The 22,221-nt window shown below is 54.9% G+C and overlaps 1 protein-coding gene across 2 annotated transcripts in view; it reads right to left on the reverse strand.

The window, feature by feature from the left end:
* The window catches only part of NTN1 (netrin 1), a 107,814-nt gene that overhangs the window by 4,875 nt on the left and 80,718 nt on the right, over nt 1-22,221 (reverse strand). For both annotated transcript variants that reach the window (XM_075770985.1, XM_075770984.1), the window contains one exon: nt 8,535-8,609. In XM_075770985.1, the coding sequence (XP_075627100.1) occupies nt 8,535-8,609 (75 nt within the window). The remainder of the gene's footprint in view (nt 1-8,534; nt 8,610-22,221) is intronic.

The raw sequence follows: 22,221 nt of genomic DNA on the forward strand, positions 1-22,221 counted from the left end.
CTTGGTGCATCTGCACCAGGACCCTAAGGCAGCCCCAGGTTTTAAGAGAAGATGAGCCAAAATCTGGAGCAAAACACTGGGACTGGCCCATATCTCCAAGCACTTGGCATCTGGAGGTAGGAAAGATCTGTTAGGGCCTCCAGCACATCTGCCTGGGGCCAATGCAAGGAGACAGCTCTCCGTGAGCGCCTGGCCTTGGAGCAAGACACTGAACAGGTTCAAACCTATGAAAGGATTTGGAAACAGGGAGGTTCACTGTTCATGTGTTTCTAGATGTTCTTGAGTCAAGATTGTCCATTGCTTGCTGTGGAAGAAGCCACTGCTGGTAAAAAGCATGGATGAAGGACTGAGGGTAGGGCTCAGTGATTGTAAGGAGAGGTCAGGAGCAGCGTCCAGCCTGACTTCTGGGTCTGGTAGACTCACTTGAGCATCTCTGCAAGTACTGAATAGCAACATCAGGCTTCAAGGAGATATCTTGGTATGCAGCAGCCTGGCAAGTCAGGTGTCCTGGCAGATAACTGGGAGATAACAAGCTCCCAAAGCAAGTCTGAGATGACAACTGTGATATATAAGTAAGATAATGATGGAATAATTATAATCATCCACCAAGCTGGTGGCTGATGTTCTGTGGCCCATCTGTAGCCGTGTGGACTGAGAAAACCTAGTGAGGACTCAGCCCTCCAGCACTCCACCCCTTGCTCTTTCCCAAAACACGGTTCATACATTGCATTACTCCTGCACCCACCAGCATCCATTCAAGGAGCAGTTGCCCATGGTCCCGTAGGGCCAGAGTAAGGAGCTGCCTTGGCATCATGATCTGGATGGGAGAGAGCAAAGGTGCTGCAGAGCTGGGATGGTGATGGACACCAGCATGCTCGAGGGTAAGGTTCTGCTCAGGGCTGATTTCAGAAGCCCTTGGAGCCACCATGGTTTTGTCCTATGGGGCAGCCCTGAGCAGGCAATGGTGACCTCTGCCAGCCCTCCTCCTCCTCTTCCTCCTCCATGAGGCTGTTTCCTTGCTTCCCCACCCATGCCGGACCACATCCATGCCTCCTGGCCATCCCTGCAGCAGGCACTGCTGCCCCCTTCCCAGATGACATCCATAGACTTGGCTTCAAACCACAGGGAAGGATGGGAAGAGGAGCGTTTGGCCCCACAGCATGGCGAGGAAGAGGAGATACAAGCCTGGAGGCAGGTCCTGCCATGCCAGCGGGCTTCTTCCCAGCAGCAGTCCGTCATGGTGCAGGGGCAGCAGAGGACGGGAGCAGCAGTCAGCCGCGATCGCATCCTCCCGGGAGGTTGAACACATTCCTCCTCGCTAAAAATCATCTTCCAGGAAAATATCTTCACCAGGCAGTGACTACCCAGCCCTCCTGGGTTTGTTTGCTGACTGTGGGATGAGAAGTCCCCACCAGCAGAGACAGAGGGAAAAACCCGGGTGGTGATGCCAGCCCTGGCCGGGAGAGCAGGCAAGGGCCAGCGGCTCCGTGGAGGCTGGCGCAGCCCAACCACAAAGTGCTTTTTTGACCAAATCTTTGAGCTTTTCTCTTTTTTTTTTTTCCCACCATCCCTCCATGCCCTGTAAGCCACAACCCCCTGCCCATCCACCTGCCTGTGTCAGCCACGTGGCCAGTCCCAGTGGGTCCAATCCTGCTGGTATAAATTAACAGAGGGAAACCTCAAAACAAAAAAACCCCAAAAATCCCAGGCAAAACTCTCCTATTTGTCTTGTAACAACCCAGTTTTACCCCCTGAATTAGCAGTGGAGGAGCATCACTCTCTTTTTAAAACCACAATGTGCAAGTTGATTTCAAGCTATGGAAGGAAGCGGGCTCTGCAGCCCAGCAAGGCTTTTTTAACACGTTGCAAAATATATGGTGGTGGTTTATTTTTTTTTCAGAGTATGTCATGGATGCCAGATGCTTTCATTAAAAAAAAAAATAAAAAAAAATCCAACCCTAAGCTCTGACTGTGTATTTCCCAGTCTGGTGTGAAGGTAACAAAATGTGAAGATTAGCCAATTTTTATTTTCTGGAAACAAATCTTTCCAAAAAAGCTTAAACCTTTGACCTGCCTGGGTCCACACTGACAAAATGGAGAAAATGAATGAAAAGGAACCCGAGAGAGGTGGTTACAGGAAACTCTGCTCTAAAATACACAGTCTGTATTTTTTTGATGTCAAGGCCCCTGTCTCTTACTTTTTTCCCCTTTTTATTAATGAAGTGGAAGGAGTGAAAACTTCGGAGAAGGCCTGGCTGGCACGGCCGCAGCTGCCTTCACTGACAGCAAGTTTTCTGCCCGTAACTTTGCATCCAGGACGCGCAGTTTCCCCTGAGCCTGGTTTCAGACCCCAAGTCTAGCGATGACTGGACTGAGTATTTTGGTGGTCAGCTGGGATCTGACCAAGGGACACGAGATGTGCAGAGATGCAGAGAGGTGCCAGGAGGAATTTTTGGAGGCACCTAAGCTGGCTCCCCAGGGTGAATCCCCAGGGACTTAGCCACTTGTTTCTCATGAAAAAGAAGGTTTTAATTCCTTCATGGTTTTGGGGGGGGGGCTCAGCTGTGCCCCACCACTCCCAAGCTGGCTTTGGTGCTTGGTGTTATCCTTCACCGCTCTTTCCTAGGGCAAAGCTTGGCTTTGCCTGTGCTGTGGTGAACTGCTCTCACTTTGCTGCTGTACCGAGGCTCAGGACTGTCCCTGTCACTGCATCCCCAGAAAAATGTCCCTGGGAGTGTCTATGGGGCAACCAGATGAAAGGATGTCACTGCGGATGACGGTCGTTCAAGCAAGCGGTGAAGATGCCGCTCCCCTGGCTGTGGTCCCCCAGGGGCGGATGGAGACCCGGAGAGGGAGAACAAAATCAAATGAGCTGCAGCTTTCACAGCCCTGCTGCTCCAGCCGGGGCTGGTGACACCAGTTTCCAGCAAGGATGGGCTCCGGTCCAGGTCCCGAGGCCTTGGGGCTGCCTGTGGCTTGTGCCCGCTCCTCCTCGTGCTTTGCAAACAGCAGCCAGCCGAGCTCTGCGGGTAATCTGGGGCTGGCTGCACCCCCCGGGTACCCCCATACCACCAGGGATTTTTCTGCAGGTTCGCTCTTCTGCACTCTGCTCTGCTCCCCGTCGGCCCAGGGGAACCCTCAGTCAACCAAACGGGCAGGGAGAGCTGGGTGACGGGGGCTCGAGGGGAAGATGCTCGGTCCCAGTGAGTGCAGAGGGCTGTCCCGTGAGCTGCATCCCACCTCACACCGAAGCTGCTGAACTGCAAATCCCGCCTGGCCGGTGCCTCACAACTCACACCCGCCCTGGTGATGCATTCAAGCGTCTCCCCATGTTATGCTTCTTTCTAAGAAAAAAGTGGCTGAGTGGTCCCTGGGCTGTGGGAGAGGGTGGGGGGGTCCCCGGTCCCCTCCTGCATCCCCCGGCACAGGGTGCTGGGCAGTGCCACCCCCGGTGCTCAGCTCTGGGGCCTGTGATGCTCCCTGGCTCCTCCGGGCTTGGCTTGGAGCCTCCAGCCACAAGAAAGACCTGAAGGCTTGATGTTGCAGATGAAAGCAGAGGGGTGGATGATTTGATGTTAATAAAAACAAAAACCAACCCCAAACCCTCGAAAAAAGATGTTTGAGGGCAGCCGCGTGAAGGCTTAAATAAAAGCAGCGCCTCGCAGCATTCAGAGACCATGAGTCAGGGGCCCAAAAATCATGAGATTGCCATGAAAAGAGTGAGGCTGGAAAAAAATTGTATTTTTTGTTGTTTTTTATTTACTTTTGAGGTTTGTGATAAATCTCCTGATTTCAAGGTTTCTCCTGCCAAACCTGACCTCGGACTGGGCTACATGGACAAACCTATGCATCCTGTGTGCTAATCTATGCATCCTGTGTGCTAACCTATGCATCCTGTGTGCTAACCTGACTGTAGGAGCTGGAGCTTTGTGGAGCTTCCAGCAATGGGGAGCATCGCTGTGCTGGCCCTGGGGAAAGATCCCACGGGACCACGGGGGTGGCAGCAGGAGCAGAGCCGTTTGCCAGGAGAGACAAGAGGGTCCTTAAGACGGACAGACGGAAAGGGGTGCTCGGGACAGCGGCTGCGGACGCAGGCATCCCAGCCTGAGCCGGTGCTTGCCAAAGGCTCGGGTCCCTTCTCGCCGCACAAGCAGAGCGGAGCCCGTGTGGATTTTACTCCAACCAGCAGCAAAAGGTGACCCCGACACCGTTCAGGTTTGGGAATGGAAAGGGCTGGCTCCTCGCTGGAGCAAAGGGTTAAAATGGGATTTTTTTTTTTTCCCCTTTTTTTTTTAAACTTTTAATTCATTTGGCAGTGGCTTTGCCTGCCTCCGGTTGCCAATTTCCTACTGGTTTAATATTGGAGATTTATGACCCCTAATCCCGGCCGGCCTGGGTGCGCCTGGCCAGTCTCAGTCCCTCCCCGTGGTGCTGGGGACCCTTCGCTGCCCTGGCTCACTCCCTTGGGATGCAGTTATGGGGAGGGATTGCTCAGCACTTCCCTGCTCCAGGAACAGGATTTCTCCACCTTCCAGGGCAGTGGAAGGGGCTGCGAGCTGGGACGAGCTCGGGACAGTGCTTCCCCCCCACCTTGGGTTTTTCTGTGGATTCAGGGTTTTTTCTCCCCCCCCCCCCCCCCCCCCCCCCTTTCATGCTGCCTTTTGAAAACACATTTTGCTTTTTTCCACCAGGCCCTGCCAAGCTCCTCTCGACAAAGGGGGTGACTAAGTGAAGTCTCCGCAAAAGGAAGAATTTTTTTACTTTTTTTTTTTTTCCAAGAAAGGGCAAAATGAGCAGATGATCTCACCTTTCAGACAACAATCCTGCCTCTCACCCCCATCCCCTCCCCGATGCTGCACCAGGGATACAGGGAGGGCACAGGGGCAAGGGCTGGGACCACAGTGCCGGTACCCAGCAAAACACTCTGGCATCATCCGAACAGGATTGGGCCCTGCTGCAGTGCGAGTTGCTCAGGGTCGGGGGGGGGGGGAAATGGCGGTAACAAGCTCCAGGTTTCCTTTACCGCAGCTGCCCGTCCCACTCGAATGGACCACACCATGAGACAGTGAGAAAAGCCCCAAAGATCAGCCTGAAACGGCAGCAGCCGAGTGAGCGAGGGATGCTCCTGCATCACCTGCACCAGCATCACTGGCTCTGATAAAATAATCCCCTCTTCTTTTGGGCCATTGAGGAATCTCCATCCCCAGCAGGGCTCAGCAGGGATCCCCCCTTATCCTCCCCGGGCTAATTTTAACTGTCCCAAACCCAGCGAACCCCCACTCTACCCCTGGTTTGCTGGGAGCTGAGTGACCCCTGTGCTCCACCAGACAGCCAAAATAAACCCAAAAAAAAGCTTTCCTGCTTCTGTTCTTGCCTGCCCCCTCCTCCCAAAATCTCCCAGCCCGCCCTCCCCGTGCCCTGTTTCACTCTAAATATTTGCTCCAAAACCCATCTCGCAGGAAAGAGCCCAATTTAAAATAAAAAGGAAAAGAAAAAAAACCCCTACAAACCGAACAAAAACAAACAGATAAGAAAAATAAATAAGGGAAAATATCCCCTTTGAATCACTGAATGAAACGGGGAGCTAAAAAGCCCCATTGAGAAGCGCGGGGCGGATGATAGCTTCCCCGATTGAGCCGGCGGGAGAAGTAACTCTGTTCAAGCTAATTAGGACCTTTTAGGACATTCAGCCCAGCGATGCCGGCATAACGGTGAGGAAAAGAACCTCCTAATTGGCTTCCTGCTGGGGTGTCAGTCCCAAAGTCTTTATTATCCCTCCCTGCACCTTTTCAACCCTTTCTTCCCTCCCTGGCCCTGCGGAAAGCGCGAGCTGCCCTGGCACGGCCGGGCTGTGCTGCGGCATCGCTTGCCCTGCTGCCTCGGCAGCCTGGTTTGCCCTTCAAAAAGCAAATTTGCTGCGGCTGCGGGGCTGGTTGGGGCCGTGAGGCTTCTTGGGGACCCCCTCCAGGGCTAGGAGGGATTGGGTGGGAGCACCCCGGTTCCTGCGCTGGGACAGCCTGCGCCCGCTTGCCCTGAACCAGCTCCGGCAAATGGCTTTGGCTCACTTGTGCTCTTGCAGAAGTGATGCTGCATGATAAAGGAGAAAAGAAAAGCTGTTCCCAGCACCCCTGTTCTGTGCTCTGGGGGTTTCTCCTGCCCCAGACAGCTCTTGAGCTGCCCTCATCTCCCCAGGGTCTGCTGAAGCCCATGTTACAGCCTCAAACAAAACCAAGTGTGAGTTTTCACCCAACGCCCCAAGAAACGTCTGCCCGATGAGATCAGACGAGCCAAGGAGTGAAACCACGCTGGGGCTGCCCCTCGAGGAAAGCCCACCTGCTGCCACCACCAAAACCACACAAGTTGTAGGGAAAGATGATGCTGCTTGGCTCGAAGTGTCTTTCACGGGGGATGCACGTGCCTTTTGCTCCTCCCTACCACCCTCCAAACCCCCAGGGCCAATTTGGATCACGACAGGTCCACATTTCCTGCACTCAAGTGGCTGCTTTCTCCCCTCTGCAGAGAGCAAACGCTCCAGCATGACCTCAGCCCTTAGGAGATGCTGGAGAAGCTGAGTAGGAAAATGAAGGGATGCACGTGCCACACGTGGGAAATGTGTTTGTACCTTATTAGCCAGCAGAGAATCCACCCATGAGAAACCCACGGCTTTAATAGCCTGGTGCTCAGCCCTGCTCCCATCTTTAATAACCTCACGTTCTAGCAGTGACTTTCTCATGTGCAATTAAACCCTTTTCTCCAAGGGAAAAGGCATCCTTCGGACCTTCCCAACATCTGATGAACCTCCGGCAGCTCCTACAAGCATGGCCAGACCTCGGCGCGGCCTCGCTGGATGAGGACCACACGTGTGCCCCAGCCCTGGCAGCTTGTCCTTGCCGAGGGATGCTCTCTGCAACCACTTTGCCATGTGGGTAATGGAAGAATAAACAGGAATGCAAATAAAACATGTGCTCCAAGCCCTATTCCTTCCCCTGAGCTCACGGGGAGGTGCCAGAACACAAAGTCAGCGCGGAGCATCCCTTGGCCAGCCCTGCTGGGAAGAGCCTTGTTCGGGGACGGGCTGTTAAATGGGAATTCGTTCTGCTCTCGCAAACACTTCCCAGACATGCTGAGCTGCTGCTGTGAGCATGTTCGAAGGAGGGAGGAGGTGCCTCCACTCCTGGATGCTTTGATGCAGATGGGATGGGAGTTTTTTCCTTGGTAGTTTGGTGAAAATACATATACGTACATATACACACACACACAGAGATACACAGATATTTTACATATTCCTTTACTGCAGGGGGGAAGGGCTAGCAGACACCGGGGCGGCCACAGCCCCCACAGTGGGCTCTGAACCCTCTGTCACAGCACCTTGTAATTCCCTGGCTGTTCCCAAGTTTGCAGGCTCAGCTCAAAGCCAGGCTCACCCGCACACAGCCTGCTCCCCATCCCTGGGTCAAACCCAAAGGCTCATGTTTGGTCCCTCCTGCGGACGCTTTGCTCCCCCTCACTACAGTCTATGGGGGGGTGAGATAATTTCCAGCCCCTACATATATTTAGCAGCATTTCTAAACACCGCCGGCACTGAGCGCCTGTATTTAACCAGCTCTACCTGATTTTTCCGGCCAGTCCCATTCCTGATGCTTGGTTCATCCCAACACGTGGGCATGGCTGGTGTAGGAGAGCGATCCTCTGGGCAGGCAGGACTGAAGCGGAGCCATCCCTCCCCACGTGCCCGTGCCGGAGTGGCTCCATGCTGGCAGCAATGGCTGACCCAGGGTGGAGAGGGGCTGCTGAGCCCCGGGGAGGGCTCCAAGGGGTGACTTGGTGTGGCCTGAAGTAACTCCCCTCCCAGGGTCACCCTGGACACCTCCTGCACGGACACACTGGTGACCACATTGGGAATGGACCCGCATTAAAAATAATCCCAGGAGCAGAGAGGTGGTGTGGGAGCTCGGGACGTGCCTGCTCCAAGCCACTGCTCCGAGCTGGAGCTGTGGAGGGATGCTCAGGACCTCGAGTACCAGCAAGGATGGGGATCCCACAGCCTCCCTGGCTTCTCCCAGGGCTGCATCACCCTTTGAACTTGCCTGGGAATTACAGAGGGAATGGATCTGGATGACGGGAACCGCCTTCTGCTCATCCCTGCAGCAAAGCGCAAGTTTTAAAAGCTGCTGCATGTAACAGCACAGTAAGAAGGGACAGGGTACGGTGTCACTGTACCCCAGAAGACACCATGGGATGAGGATGCTATGGACCCTGATTTGGGGGTTGTCTCAGCATCTGCAGGGAAACTCCTCTTTTCCAACTAACACATTGCAACGCTGCTCCGCCAAGCATCGCTACCCAGGGCTTCCTCTCCAAACCCGGCAAAAACCATACCCCAAATTGCTCCCGCCCCAGCACGGGCAGCTGCGATGAAGCAGAGCTGGGCTGCCTGTCCTCGGCCGGCAGCCTGCCCCTGGGCTGGGTGGGCTTGGGGACACCCCTTTACAACCTGCCCTCCCTGGGAAGCAGCGCAGAGAGGGGAGACTCACCGTAGTCTTTCTTACAGTACTTCTTCATGTTGATCTTCAGTTTCCCCTTGGAGGCTTTGCAGTATGAGTCACAATCTGCACAGGAGAGAGGGGGAGGGCAAGAAAACATTAACAAAACAAATTAGCCTTAAAATGAATAAAAGGCTGGGGGAAGGGGGGGGGACGGCTCAAAGCTGCAGCCTGCCATGAATAAGCAGCGTGCCTGTGATATCCATCTGCCAGGCCCCGATTGGGTCATCTAAGGGGGCATTCAGAAAACCCTTCCTTTCTAAAGAAAGCTTTTCACAAAGGAAACCATCCTCCCGCCCGCCTCCCCCAGCCTGGCTTCCCTGGGCCGCCTCTGTCTTCCTGGGAGACCCCGGGGCCTCCCTTATTGTGCCACCCAGAGCTTTTGAGAGCCACACAAATTCCCCCTGTTCTCCAGCTCCCAACTGGAGCCTGCCCGGAGCCCACAGAGGCCCCATTGTCACCCCTAACCCGGGCCGGTGTCAGCCTTTGGCATTCATTGCCGAGAGATTCGGGCTGGGGTCACCCTCCGACAATGCGGGTCAGAGAGGAAATTAGCAGCCCATGAAGCATTAGCAAAGCCTTTTGGTGTCCACTCTACTGAAGTGTGCAAATAAAATACCCCAGTAGGAACATTTCATTTCTAATGGGCCCCCACTGCTGGGACACGCTGGCTTTGCTCGGGCAGCGCAGCAGCCGGTGTCGCAGGCAGGCGGGAGCGCTGGCACGGCAGCCTGGCAGCACCGGCACGGCAGCCTGGCAGCACCGCCGGAGCTGGAACCGGGCCACGGTCCTGGGCGGCTGTGGGGATGCTGAGCCCTGCTCCGGTAGCTGCTGCTCCCCAGGGACCTGCTCCCGCACGGAATGCGGCTGGATGGCGTCACGCGGTGGGATGGCATCGTGCAGTCGGTGCCCTGCAGCGCTGCTGGGAACAGCCCGGTGGCACCACAGCCAGGCAATGCCGTGGTGGCTGGAGATGTGCCACCCCATGCCACATGCCAGAATTGGGGCTGGCTCATGGATGTGCACATCCCATGTCTCGTCAGCACCCATGGGTGCTAAAGAGAGGCCACCAGCACTACGGAAAACCCATATTTGGTGGAAAATGGGACACATCTGGCTGCAGCAGTGGGCTTTGGTACAGCGATAGTCCTGAGACATCTCCACCTCTCCCAACTGCCCATCGTTCCTCCACAGGAGACCATTGGAGACCAGGCATGAAAACCTGCTGAAATGACACAGCAAGGCCCTGGGGCTCTGTGAGTGGGGTGGGATGCTGGGAGGGTGGGGGACACTGCTGGTACCCCATGGCCAGCGGACACGGGGTGCCCATATCCTGCCCCAGGCCATGTTGGCAGTGCCAGACCAGAACCACACTAGCCCATGCAACACCCTGTACCCTCCAGTGGACCATGACCTGAAACCCTGGGGGAGAAGCTGTGCAGCATCCCCCTCTGTGTCCTCTTTAGCACAGCCGTGTCACACACCAGGGCGCCACATGCCACAGGCTCAGCGGGACTTGAGGGCCACTGCTTGTGAATGAGAGAGCGAGTAGTTCCTTCTTAGAGAAGGTGACACTAAGCAGGCTGGGAGGGGAAACTGGGGCATAGAGTTGGGAGGTGGCTGCACAGCTGGACCCCAAATCCAACTCTCCCCATTGGCAGCAGAGCCAAACCCAGCCTGAGCCAAACAGCAGCTTCTTTTTCAGCTTGGGTGGGGGAACCAAGAAGAGAAGAAAACCCAGAGACCTGAACACCCCCACATCCCAAGATCATCAGGTACCACCTGAGTACCAATACCTCTGATCCATGAGTGCCCCAGCCCCTCTCAACATGGCCAGGCAGAGAGTCACCTCATCCCAGCACCATCCTCCTGCCCCATTGCTGCCTGCTGCTCCCATTCCTCAGGGGAGCACCCACAGTACTCCATGGCTTCACGCTCACTCAGTGTGACCTTGCCAGGGCCAAAAGTGAAAGCTATGAAAGGAGGAGTCCCAGCTGAGATCTCTGTCCAGCTACAACTGAGCCAAAGCCCTTAGAAATGCAGGAGCTGAGCTGATGAGGGAGGGGTTCCAGCAGCTGATGCCTCCTCTTTGCTTTTCTCATCTAACACGACGCTGAACATTAAGTAAAACTTGAAATGCACTGAGTGGATATTCCATAAGAACTGTAGTTCAGATGATGCAGATTTGCTAGCAAAGTCCCAGCCATGCCTACGTGGCAGAATGCCACCATGCAGTGGGATATGGCTGCCTGGTGTCACCGAGCCCAGGGAATGGAAATATTCCTGATCCAGCTCATTGGCAAGATGTTCCTGGCCATAAACATTGAAGGAAAAGTCCATAAGGGAAATTAATGTGCATGCAGCGACCTAAAAGCCCAGCGATGCTTTCCCTCACCTGCTCAGTGGAGCAGGGGACTGACAAGAGACAGGCCATGGGGCTGCTTCGCTGGGCAGCTGGCATGATTCTGCTCAGCTGCAGATTGCTGATGTTTTCAGGACACTAACATGGTTATGATAAACATGATGATGCGTGTCCTCTGGCACAAAAATCCTGGAGCTCTACAGACATTTATCACCTCTGTTACACCTCAGCCCCTATGCCGTAGCTGATCTGGAGATCAAGGGCAGGCAGGGAGCAAGCAACTGAGCAGGGACAACGCTCGGGAGCTCTGCCTGCAGATCTGTCAGACAAACAGACGCTGGCGAGCAGCTGGCTCTGAGCACTAGTGGACAGCAGCTCCACCTGCATGCCCTATGGCTCGGGGCCCAGATCCGCAAGGGGGTCTCCACCAGCCAGGCTGGCAGAGCCCACCGAGAGCAGATCCTCCTCCAGTACCACAGCACTGCTTCTGGGCTCCAGCCCCAAGAAATAGCAATCCGATAGAAACCATTGCTCTGGACTTCAGTCCAGACCATTCACAAGAACAACCCCAAGTCCCTTCAGCAACCTCTCCCCACAGAAACATCCCTAACCACATCTGAGCTTCCCAGTCCAGTCCTTACACTACTGCCATGACATTTCCACTCTGCCTGACATTACAGACCTGCTAGAAACCCCTCCCAGCACTGTTTCCCAGCCAGGAGGGCCACGGGGTGACAGGACATCACCCAGCTGCCCCCACAGCCCTGCAGGACACCCCATCCCCACAGCCTCTGCTTGCTCCCAGGGTGCAAACCCAGAACCAGGCTTGCAGCTCAAGACACCCAGCTACAGCCCAGGTCTGACCCGGCTTTTACTAACACAACTCTTGTCCTGCCTTCCTTTTCTCTTGCTTTTTCTCCCAACCCCACAGGCTGTGCCGGAGCCTCAGCTAGTTTAAATTGAACTTGATGTGGCCAGAGCCAGCTGGTGTAAATCAGTGTAAGTCACCAGATGCCAGCGCTGATTTACATGGGTGGGGAATTTGCCCCAGTTCATTTCCTTTGTCTCCTGGGTGACTTGGAGGTCCTCCAGGGCCTCTTTGGGAGGGCAAATGAAATTTCTCAGGGCAAAGCATTGAGTTCGTGTTTGCTGGTAAGCAGTGCTACGTCCTTGGGGCGATGCTGCAAGATCACCACTTGCTTAGGGAAAGTGTATGGATGCTATTTCAATGTTGCCTAATGCCTAGAAAAAACCCCGCTTTTGTCCATCAAGTGACATTTCAGCAGTTTAGGCTCTGGGGGAAGGTTTGCTGAGCTGCCAGTTCCCTGATGGAGGGTGATAGCAGAGCCAAGCTCAAAGGCTGGGGAAGGGATGGGAGGAAGGGGCAGCAGGATGCAATGGGAGGAGAGGATTGATTTGGAGCCTGCAGTGCTCTAAACACTGTTTCAGGGACTTGTGCATGTGTACAGGAGATACGCGTGCAATGTGGGACTTGCAGAAATTGTCACCAAATTCTTCTCTTACAAACCTACAGAGTCCCCAGGCACATGTTGTTTGTCCTGGTGGTACGAGAGGCTCCCCATCCCTCTCGCCCATCTCTGTGAGGTTGCAGAAGATCAGCCTGGGGTAACCTGCCCTTGGAAGGTCATGCCAGAGTCTGACCAAAAGACCAGGCTGAGAATAAAAGGAGGCTGCCTGAAGAAGTGAAGCTCCCTTTGGGATGGGGAGGTAAGTGTGCAGGTCCTGTCCACTCAGGTCCTACAGCCATGATGGGGTGGATGCTGCTTGGCTCTGCCCTACAGGACTGGTGGATGGGGTCAGCCCCAGCTCTGTGCCTCACTGTGTTGTACACAGGTGTCCCCTGCACACGGGGGTGCAGAACAAGGGTTGGTCCTCGCCCTGGTGCTGTCCTGCCCTGCTCCTCTTCCTGAGCAGACCTGCCCTCTCAGCCTGCCTGGCCCCGGGCTTGCTGACCCTGAAACCTCTCCAAGTCCCTCCCAGCTGGCATTTGACATGGCCATGCCCCTTCTGAAGGTCTCAAACACCCCTGGCTACAGCACCATGGTGCAGGAGAAATGGAGTGGTGATAGCCAAACACCCTCCTCCCCCTGCTCCCAGCACTTTCCTCCCTGAGTTTGCTCAGCTGCACAAATATTTCAGTGCAAATCCCCATTTCAGAGATGCAAACCCAAAGCACAACCAGATTCTAGTGCTTTTTTTTTTTTCTCATCACAGCATCCTAAAGCGCTGTGACCCACAGGGGGGACATCCTACACCTCCCTGCCAGCTCCTCCAGGCTGGGAGCAACCAGCCACTTCCCTGCGGGAAAGTACAAACTTTCTGCGTTTCCTGGATAAACAGAGCGGGAGGGATCTGGGAAGAGACGGTTGGCGCTACTTGTTCACAGAGGGCTGGGAGCAGGTGGCGGGCGGCTGTTTCGTGTCCATCGCAGCTTAGTAAAACGTGTCAGCATAGCATTCAGCAGCTTTGCAGCTCAGCCCATCCCCTTGATATAACTAATTCTCTGGCTGAGCAAAGAGTTTTCACAGCTAAACACCTTCTTTGTTTTGCCTTTTTTTTTTTTCCCCAAAAAGTTGTTTTTTTTTTTTTTTATAAAATCTCTTCATTTGTGAGGGTTATTTGAGCTGGGCTGGAGCTGCTAGCATGAGACTGAAAGCTGTGGGAAGCTAGGGCCCTCATCACCCCATGCTTTGCTAATGCACCCCACTCCTGCCGGAGCACTGATGCTTGTGGGGTTGGGCAGGACGGAGGTGCCAGCAGCTGGAGCTTGGGGTGCTGAGTGGCGTTCCTGAGAAGATGCTGTGCGAAACTGTGTCTTGCTGCGTTTGCAGTTCTGAAATGAGCTTTAAGCCTCTGCGAAAGCCACATGTCGGTAACGGAAATTAAAGGCCTCTTGATTCTGACATGATAGAACGATTAAAGCCACATTTCTTGGCCTGGGTACCTAACTCGAAATGCAGATATAAGGCTTAGATCCCCAAAGGGATTCGGATTTCTAATCCCAATTTATGCAGCTAAATTCCTATTGATTTCCCCCAGGTAGGGCTCTAAATACCTTTGTGGGCCGAGATCCAAAGTGGAGGTGTCATGGCTTAGAAGGGGAGACCCAGCCTTGACAGTTTGGCCTCAACATTTCAGCAGGTTGAGGTGCTTGCCTGGTTTCTCTCTGCGTGCTCCCGAGGGGCTGCGTTTCTTGCTGGGGCTCTGCGGGTGGGAGTCTGCCCGTCCCCATCTCCCGTTTGCACAGGGTGGGATATGCAACCAGACCAAGCCGCAAAATGAAGGTGCGGGTCCAAATGTCAAATCCTAAATCCGTGAGCCCATTGCTGGAGAGTGTGGGGCTGAGAAAACAGGAGTGGGGTTCTGCTTGGGGTCCCAGATACCCCAGAGCTGGCCAGTTCAGAACAATGGGGTTGTTTTGATTTCCTCCCATGCAAGACGACCACGGTGATGAACAGCTTTCACCTTCTTTCCTTTTTCCCTTCCTCCCCAGCATTATCAGTCAGGAATCCTCCATCGGGCGCTGCTCGCGGGCTGCAGCATCCCTGCACGGAGCCAGCACATGAGCTGTCCCCTCGACAGGGCAGAGGTGACGGTGGGGGAATGCAGCAACATCCAGGTCCCCACCAGCTCCAGGCAAATTTGTGCTTGGAAAGGCTGGCTCCAGTGCAGAACAGCTAAACCTCTCTCTGCAGGCAGCCCCAAACCTGTGTTCCAGCACTTGCCTTGCTGCTGCTTCTGGCTGTCTAACAGCTCCCGAAGTTGCGGGGGGGGGGGCTCTGCCCCCACCTGAGGGATGTGACTTTTGGCTCGCTGCTGCAAAACCAGCACGAGTGCCCATGGGGAGGAAGGTGAATGTCTTGCTGCTGCATTTTTGTGATCTCTGGCATCATAGTGATGCTGAAGATGGACCCAAGCAAACCCTCCCTTTGACAGGAGTCAAGGAATCCCAGCTCTCAGCGGCGGTCCATGCCCAGACCTCACAGCTGAGCCAACAGCGCTCTCAAGCAAAGCCCCAGTGTGGGTGCTGTCTGCATCAAGATGTTTCCTGAGCCCATCCAGAAACCGCAAAACTATTCCAGGTGCTCCAAAGAGCTGCTACAGCCTATTGTCCTGTGGGATGTACCGGACAACACGTTCATCAGCCTACAACTCCACGGGTCTGCAGAGCTTCATGCTGCCTCATCCCCATGGGGCTGCATGCTCCTCCAAGCTGTTCAGGCTGCAGAAATAAATCTCCAACCTCCTTTACAGGCAGCAACCCGACATCTTCAGCTTGCGGTTGGGAGCACAGAGGAAAAGCACATGGAGCAGAAAGGGTGCATGTGGGGGGAGCCAGCCTTTGGGGAGGGCAGGGACAGAAACATTGTGCCTCTGCTCTGTGGTTGAGCATGGGCTCAGCTGGGTGCTTGATGTGCCCAAACTCGGCATAAGAACATCTCTGTAAGGCATCTCAAAGGCAGTTGGAAGCCGTGTTCCCCGGCAACGCAGGGGGATAAAATGCAATCCTCCACTGCCCCGCACCAGGACAGGAGATGATGTCCCCACGCCAGGGTTGCCCTGCAGCAGTTATGGCAGGGTTGCCTTTGGCTCTTGGACTTCTAGACATTTCCCCAGATGACCATGAAATCCTGTTTTGCTTCCCAGAACACTGAAACTGCCCCTTGCTTCCATCCCAAAGAATTATTTTAACATTTCCTCCATCAGCCTTGGCAAATGACTGTTAGAGTCATTTTGGACAGTGCCAGCTCTGCTGGCCAAACATACCTGCTCCAAGCTTCTAGCGCCTGGCCTTTGCTGACCACGTGTTCCCAAGGGAGGGGATGCTTTGGAGCAGCCCTCTCCTTGCACAGGGAGCATGGATGGGCTTCTCCCTGGGGGATGAGCGGCAGGGGCTGCAATGTATCTGGCTTGTAGAGTGCATGTTGACTGCAAGGGATTGATGCTGTAATTTAATTTGAGCTGGACTCCAGTGGGAGTCTTTGTCTCAGACCAGGCTTCTTTAGTACAAAAGCAAACTTAAGGCAGGGAATCCCTCCCAGGTTATTCAGTTTAGCAGTGGGATTGCTTCTCCTGCACACCCAGCAGCCTCCCTTCCCCACTCCGGCGGATGAACGGAGCAGGGGAGTCTGTTCTGACTAAGTTGGCTCTTCTTCCTCCAGCACTGGCAATGACCCAGCTATTGTGCATGATGCCTTTTGCAAATATAACATGCAAATTAGTGCTCTTCATTTTGGAGCTGGCTGCAGGACAGCGGGTGCCTCTGGCTGGGTGGCCTCAGCCATCTCTCCAGCATGGCTGGGAGGTGGTACGAGCAGGCACTACATCTGCAAGCTTTGGACCTGGGCTGAGCTGAGACTGGGCTGCTCAAGCCACGCAGGTTGTGTGATCTGCAAAACGGTCCCCAGGCTTGAACTGGTCCCCTTTGCAGCCTGTGGACAGGGGTCCTGAGGGCCTGGGTCTGCTCCCAGAGGGTCTGTGCAAAGTCCTGGTGCAAAGCAAGCCTCTGGCATGGGGTTGCATTTAACCGTGCAGCCGTGTGACTTTTTGTTGTCTGTCCTTGGTCACCTCCTAAGATGCCCCAGGGCAGTTGGCCTTGGAGCAGCGGTCCCTACAGCATATTGTGGGAAAATGAGCTGGCAGCTCCTTGTCCCATCAGCTGAGACCCAGCCCCATCAGCTCCTGGGGCAGCCCCAGAGAGGCTCTGTGACCAGTCTGCTCTACACGTAAAGGTGGAGGCACCTGCTGAGGCACTGGAGCATCTTCTGGTCTCCAAAGCCGTCTCAGGAGCGCTTTGCACCAGCACACATGTGCATGGGGCGCTGGGGCCAGCCCTGCCCTGTAATGAGCACAGCCACCGCGGCAGGGAGCTGTGCCAGCCCCAGCTGGGCAGGAACAGTGTGGTGACTTATTGTCACTTTTTTTTTTTTTTTGGTGCTCTGTAGACCCAAACATTTCCCTGGGACCCTATTGAAACCCCTGGCAATAGATACACAAAATCTTTCTCTGCAGGACAGCCCCAGGACTCCCTGGGACCACCTGGCAGGAGTATCCTGACCCCTGCCTGCAACTCTGCCTGCAGCCCTGCCTGCCCTGTGCTGCACACCGCATCCCGGGCCAGCAGCACGTCGCTGGTTGCAAAGGATCGTCACCAGACAGGACGTTTCAAAGCCATCCTCAGGCAGCGGCCAGGCTGCTCTGTGCCTGGACTGGGGACTTGCTGCGTGGTGCTGGGGGAAAAGGGGCTGAACCCCCCCCGTGCCCCAGGCCAGGCAGCCCCTGCAAAGGGGGAGCCAGCTCCGCAGCCCCGCAGGATAACTGCCATTAACCTCTCCCTTGGAACAAGAAGGTGCAAATGAGCCCACAGTAGCCTCCTTTCTTCTGCCTGAACAAGATTGATTGAAAAACAAATTGGCGCAAATAAAGCATGTAATTAGATTAAAGCCTCTCGCCCCGAGCGGGTGGAAAGCGGCGGCCGGGCGATTCGCAGGAGCCCGCAGCCCCTTCCCGCCTCCGCGGCATCCAGCACGGCTCGGGGGGCGGCTGGCACCGGCGGGGCCACCGGCACCCCGCAGGATGCGGCCAGGAGCTGCCTTTGCCGGGGCCGGTCGTGCTCGGCCACCCCGTCGGGAGCCGTGGCCCGTTGCCTGGTCCGGGCACGGTTCAGGTGCCGCCCGGGCACACGCGTAGCCCTGCCCGTTTGGTCCGGCCCTGGGACCCCTGGCTGCTGCATTCCGGGGGGGGGAACCACCCCCAGACACCACCCGAGCCCCACTGCGGGTCGGGACGAGTTTGCTCCCTGCTGCTTTAGCTGTCTGCTGCCAGTTTTGGGATGGGAGGGAGTGGGGCTGAGCAGTTTTTGGTGTTCAGGGATGTGGGTGCCCACAGCAGCCATGGCCTCGTGAGCATCCCGGTTTTTCCTGGATATATAGGGAGTGAGCAGGCAGGCTATGGCCACCAGTAACACAGTGGGGACAGCCCAGGGGTGGCAGACACTAAAGCACTGGAAAACACGAATATGGGAGATTTATGGTGCATCTGCCCCTGCCTGTACACCCTCCTCGCCCCTCTCCCAGGAGCAGCCGGGGCTGGCAGCACGTTTCCTACCCACTTCCTGCAGGAGCAAACCCAGCGCTGAGCCCCAGGAGACGTGGGGGTGTGGGGTGCCAGCCCCGACAGCGCTTCATCCCCAACCGGCGCTTCCCCGCTGCAAACGTGTCCCCAGCCTCTGACCGCTGACAAACTCCAGGGTTGCCGCTCCCAGCACCCGCGGGGACACAGCCCTGCCGAGAGCCGCAGTCGACATGATTAAATACATTAATAGGAAACCATCTGTCTTCGGGAGCGTTGGCCACCCTATAAATTCCCGACCTGACAGCAGCTCCCCAGCCGAGCGGGCGCTGCGCGGGACGCGGGGGCAGGATGTAACCAGAGCCGGGGCAAATCAGACTTTCCGCTCCAGGAAAACATGGCAATGGAGAGCTGGTGCTGGGGGCAAGCGCTTTGTTTTGCCAAGGGAAAGCAGCATCTGGAAATGTCCCAGGAAGGGGAGAGAATCAGTTCATTTCACTTCAAAATCATCATTATTATTTTTTTTAAGATGGGTTTTTCAGTGATGCTGGGCTTGCAAGTCCTTGCCCTGAAGCTTGTGGCTTGGCTATGGTGTCCAGAGCTTGTGGGCCCCCAGGTCCCCCCAGTGTCAGAAGGGCAGTCCCCAAGGTGGCAGCATCCCAGAATTGGGATGGAGGGATGCAGGGATGGAGAGATACAGGGGTAAAGGGATGTGGGAATGGAGAGATGAAGGGATATGGGGATGCAGAAAACCTTGTGATGGGATTATAAGAGCATGATGCAGTTGTGCGTGAAGCTTATCTGCATTTCAGCAGAAGTTTTGTGGTGGGTTTTTTGTTGTTTTTGTGGTTTTTTTTTTCCCCTCCCTGACTTTCTGAAATATTTTGAAGTGACTAGAAGTTTCCTCACTTGAAGCCTCTCACCCCTATTGTGCTCACAGCCATTCACTGTAGATCACCATGAGAAACCTCTTTTCAGGAGGGAGCTGGATGCTGTGGCTGATCAATCAGTCAATCAATCACACAGTCAATCCATCACCTTGCTTACAGCTTGAGACAAGCAAGAGAATACCCATGCAGGGGTGAATTAATTACTCATTTGGATGGGTACAAAGCTGGAGACCCACAGACTGGGCCCAGATTTACACCAGGGTGACTGAAATGAGGATTTTGCCTCCCAATTGTATTGCAGGCAGCTGTGGTGACCTTTATTCCCATCCTGTGGGATGTTCCCAGCTTTCCACAGGGCTCAGGCTCACTGCTAGTGCTTCCTTGGAGCGAAGAGCTGTGATTTTTCTGTCCATCAGTGCAAAGTTCCCCCGGCCATGTCCCATCCCCGGCTCTGGGAGCATCCCCACCAGGACAGAGCCAGCAGGGCTGTGCCCGCAGCCTGGCAGCTCCTCCTCAGCCCAGCTGGCAGCTGGGAGCCCTTTGGGCAGGAGACGAGCGCTGCCCAGCCCCGTGCCTGTCAGGCCAGTCCCTAGCGCTGCTGATCCCCCTCCAGATGTGTGAGCACTAACACAAGTGTGCACACACATGCACACACTCCTTTTCATTGAATGTCAGTGCTGGGTGGTTACCAAGAAGCATCGCCACTGCAAATCTGAAAAAAACTAAGGCTAGACGGTACTCTGCCTGCAATTCTACAGAATTAAAACTTTGTGATTTCCTTTGTTGGTAGGAGCGAAATCTAGTTTGAAATCAGACACCTCCTCAGGCTTTTCCTTCTTAATACATATTGTCAATAAAATGTCTTTTGATACTCCCTTCCATGTTAAACTTGCAAGGTGCTACTTAAGTTGGTTTTTTGGTATATTTTTTTTTAGTTTGCCTTTGATAAAGGAGATCTGCCCAAGGATCAGCCTTCCACAGAATCCTGTGCTCCCTCTGCTTGGTGGAGAGCATCCCTCCCTCCACCGGGCAGGGTGCCTGTGGCAGGGCAGCACCCTGGGGAGCACAGCACCCAGCCGGGCCAGCTGCCCCGGGACTGGCATGAGGCTGGAGGAGGTTGGGTGGCTGTGCCGTGCCCAGCAGCTGAGGCTCATAGCCAGCCAGCCCAGCTGAGCAGAGACCTGGACCTGTTGGGGCGACCATGCTTGGGGCTGTCCATCTGTGATTTGGGAGGGTTAAATGTTCAACGCATGTTGGCAGGGTTGGCTTGGGACCACCTCTAAGGCAAAACCATGGTACAGGGGAAGACTCCAACATAACCATCACCCCATTGGGGCCAAGGCCATAGGAGCCAGGGGGTGATGGGGTTTCAAGGGACATCTCCCCAGCCCCTCTGACACAGGTGCCACTCTCCAAACACAACGACCATGGTACAAACCAGATGCAGAGCTGCCCCCTTCCCTCCCTGCTTGCTCACTGCTCTGGGAAGGAGGGAAGACACGAACTTCAGCGTGGGGTGGGACTTCCTTCCTCCAGCCCTCCAAGAGCCCACCCAAGAGCCATGCTCACATGCCTGTGCCAAAGCATAGAGTGATGAACCAGGTTCTCACTGGCCAAGCCAACAGCACCCATTGCATTTGCCCCTGCAGGTCCAACACCACTGACTTCACCCAGGGATGGAGCTGGCCCAGAGGTTTAGATAAGTATTCGGGAAGGGGCCAGGGAGCAGCGATTTGGCCCTACATCCCATCCTGACTGGAGGCACTGCGCAATGCCAATGGCCCGTCCTCACGCTGTCATTTTCCACGCAAGCGTTGCACCCCTTGCAGATGTTGTGGAGGCAGCTGGCAGCTCACATGACGTTGAGTCCTTGTTTCCAGCTGCTGCAGCTCATTGAAAGGAGCTACGGCACATTTAATCCTTTCCTAATGTCACTTTTCTGTTGAAGCTGTTGCTGCAGTGATGATCACAGTGTTTATGTGATCATGAGCAGGGGGGACAGTGGTCCACAGCCTCAGCTTGGGAGTGGAGATATGAAGCCAAAAAGACCACGTTCCCACAGGGATGCACAGGTACAAGCTGGCCGGGAGGCTGGAAATAAGGAGATGGCTCCCAGCTGCCCAAGCCATGAAATTCCAGCACAGCCCTAATACCTGTGGTGGGAGCAAGTGATTTAACTCATCTTCTAATGGTGCCTGGTGAAGTTTTGCTGTGGTGATGTGAATACTGGTGGCCTCGCAGGTCCCTTTTTCCTCCATGTCCATCCACAAGGATGGCTTTGAGCCACTCTCTGAGATCTGCATTTTGCCCTTCTGCTGTGGGACAGCACGCTCCTATGATTGCCCCAGGGATGATGGTGTGTACCTGGGAGCAGAGGACTCTCCAAGGGTGGCTTTGCGTTGCTCCGTTTCATCTAGGCATGGGCAGGCCAAAAGTAAAGCCTTTGACCTTCAGGCAAAAGGAAAACCACTTTTTTTTTAAGACAGGACTACTCTGACTACCAGTAAATGATGCCGGGACATGAGCACCAACTCATCAGAGAGGTAAATTTTCCCCATTCTTGGCTCTTGGTGAAGGATTCTGGCTAAAATTTGGAAAACCTGGGAAGGATGTGTAGCCTCCAGCTCTGCCAGGGGACAGGATGGGAAGGCGTCAGAAGGGCTCCCAAATCTGGGACATGGGTACAAGGTGGCGAGGGGTCCAGAGTGCATGTACACTCATGGTGCACAGGGAAGGAGTGGGTGACATGGGGCAGTGGCTTGTCCCAAATGCTTCTGACGATGTGTGGCATGGCAGTGGGGGCTCGGCACTGCGACGGCACCAGGAACCACCCAGCTGCGTGAGGCGGATGGAGAGCTCTCCTCCAGGGGAATGAATTTTTTGAAGTGAGTGTTTTCTACTATTTCCTACAAAGTTTCTATTTTCCCGGACTGAAGCCATAACCTTTGCGTGTGTTTTTTCCAAGGGAGACACAGAAGCGGGAACAGTCTTGAAAGGCTCAGACAGCCCATTGGATTGAGACTTTTTGTGAGGGGTTTTTTTTTGTTGTTGTTGTTGGGTTGGGGTTTTTTTTTTCCCTTGAGACTATTCCAGATTGTTCCAGAGCAGAGACATGACTGTCCATCTCCTTTCTTTGCGCTGCTTCTGGAAGGTATTAATCATCCTCACATACCACAGCATGCATCCACCTCTGCACTGGGTTGCCACTGTACTCTGGGAAAGCTGCAACCTGCAGCCAAGATGCTTCGGGTCTGTGCGCATCCAAGGGATCCCAGGGATAGCTGAGAGTGGGGTTTTTTTTTTCCCCTTTTCTGCACTTACATCCAGCCTCTTC

This window comes from Balearica regulorum, chromosome 18 (genome assembly GCF_011004875.1).
Source record: "Balearica regulorum gibbericeps isolate bBalReg1 chromosome 18, bBalReg1.pri, whole genome shotgun sequence".
NCBI classification, from domain to species: Eukaryota; Metazoa; Chordata; class Aves; order Gruiformes; family Gruidae; genus Balearica; species Balearica regulorum.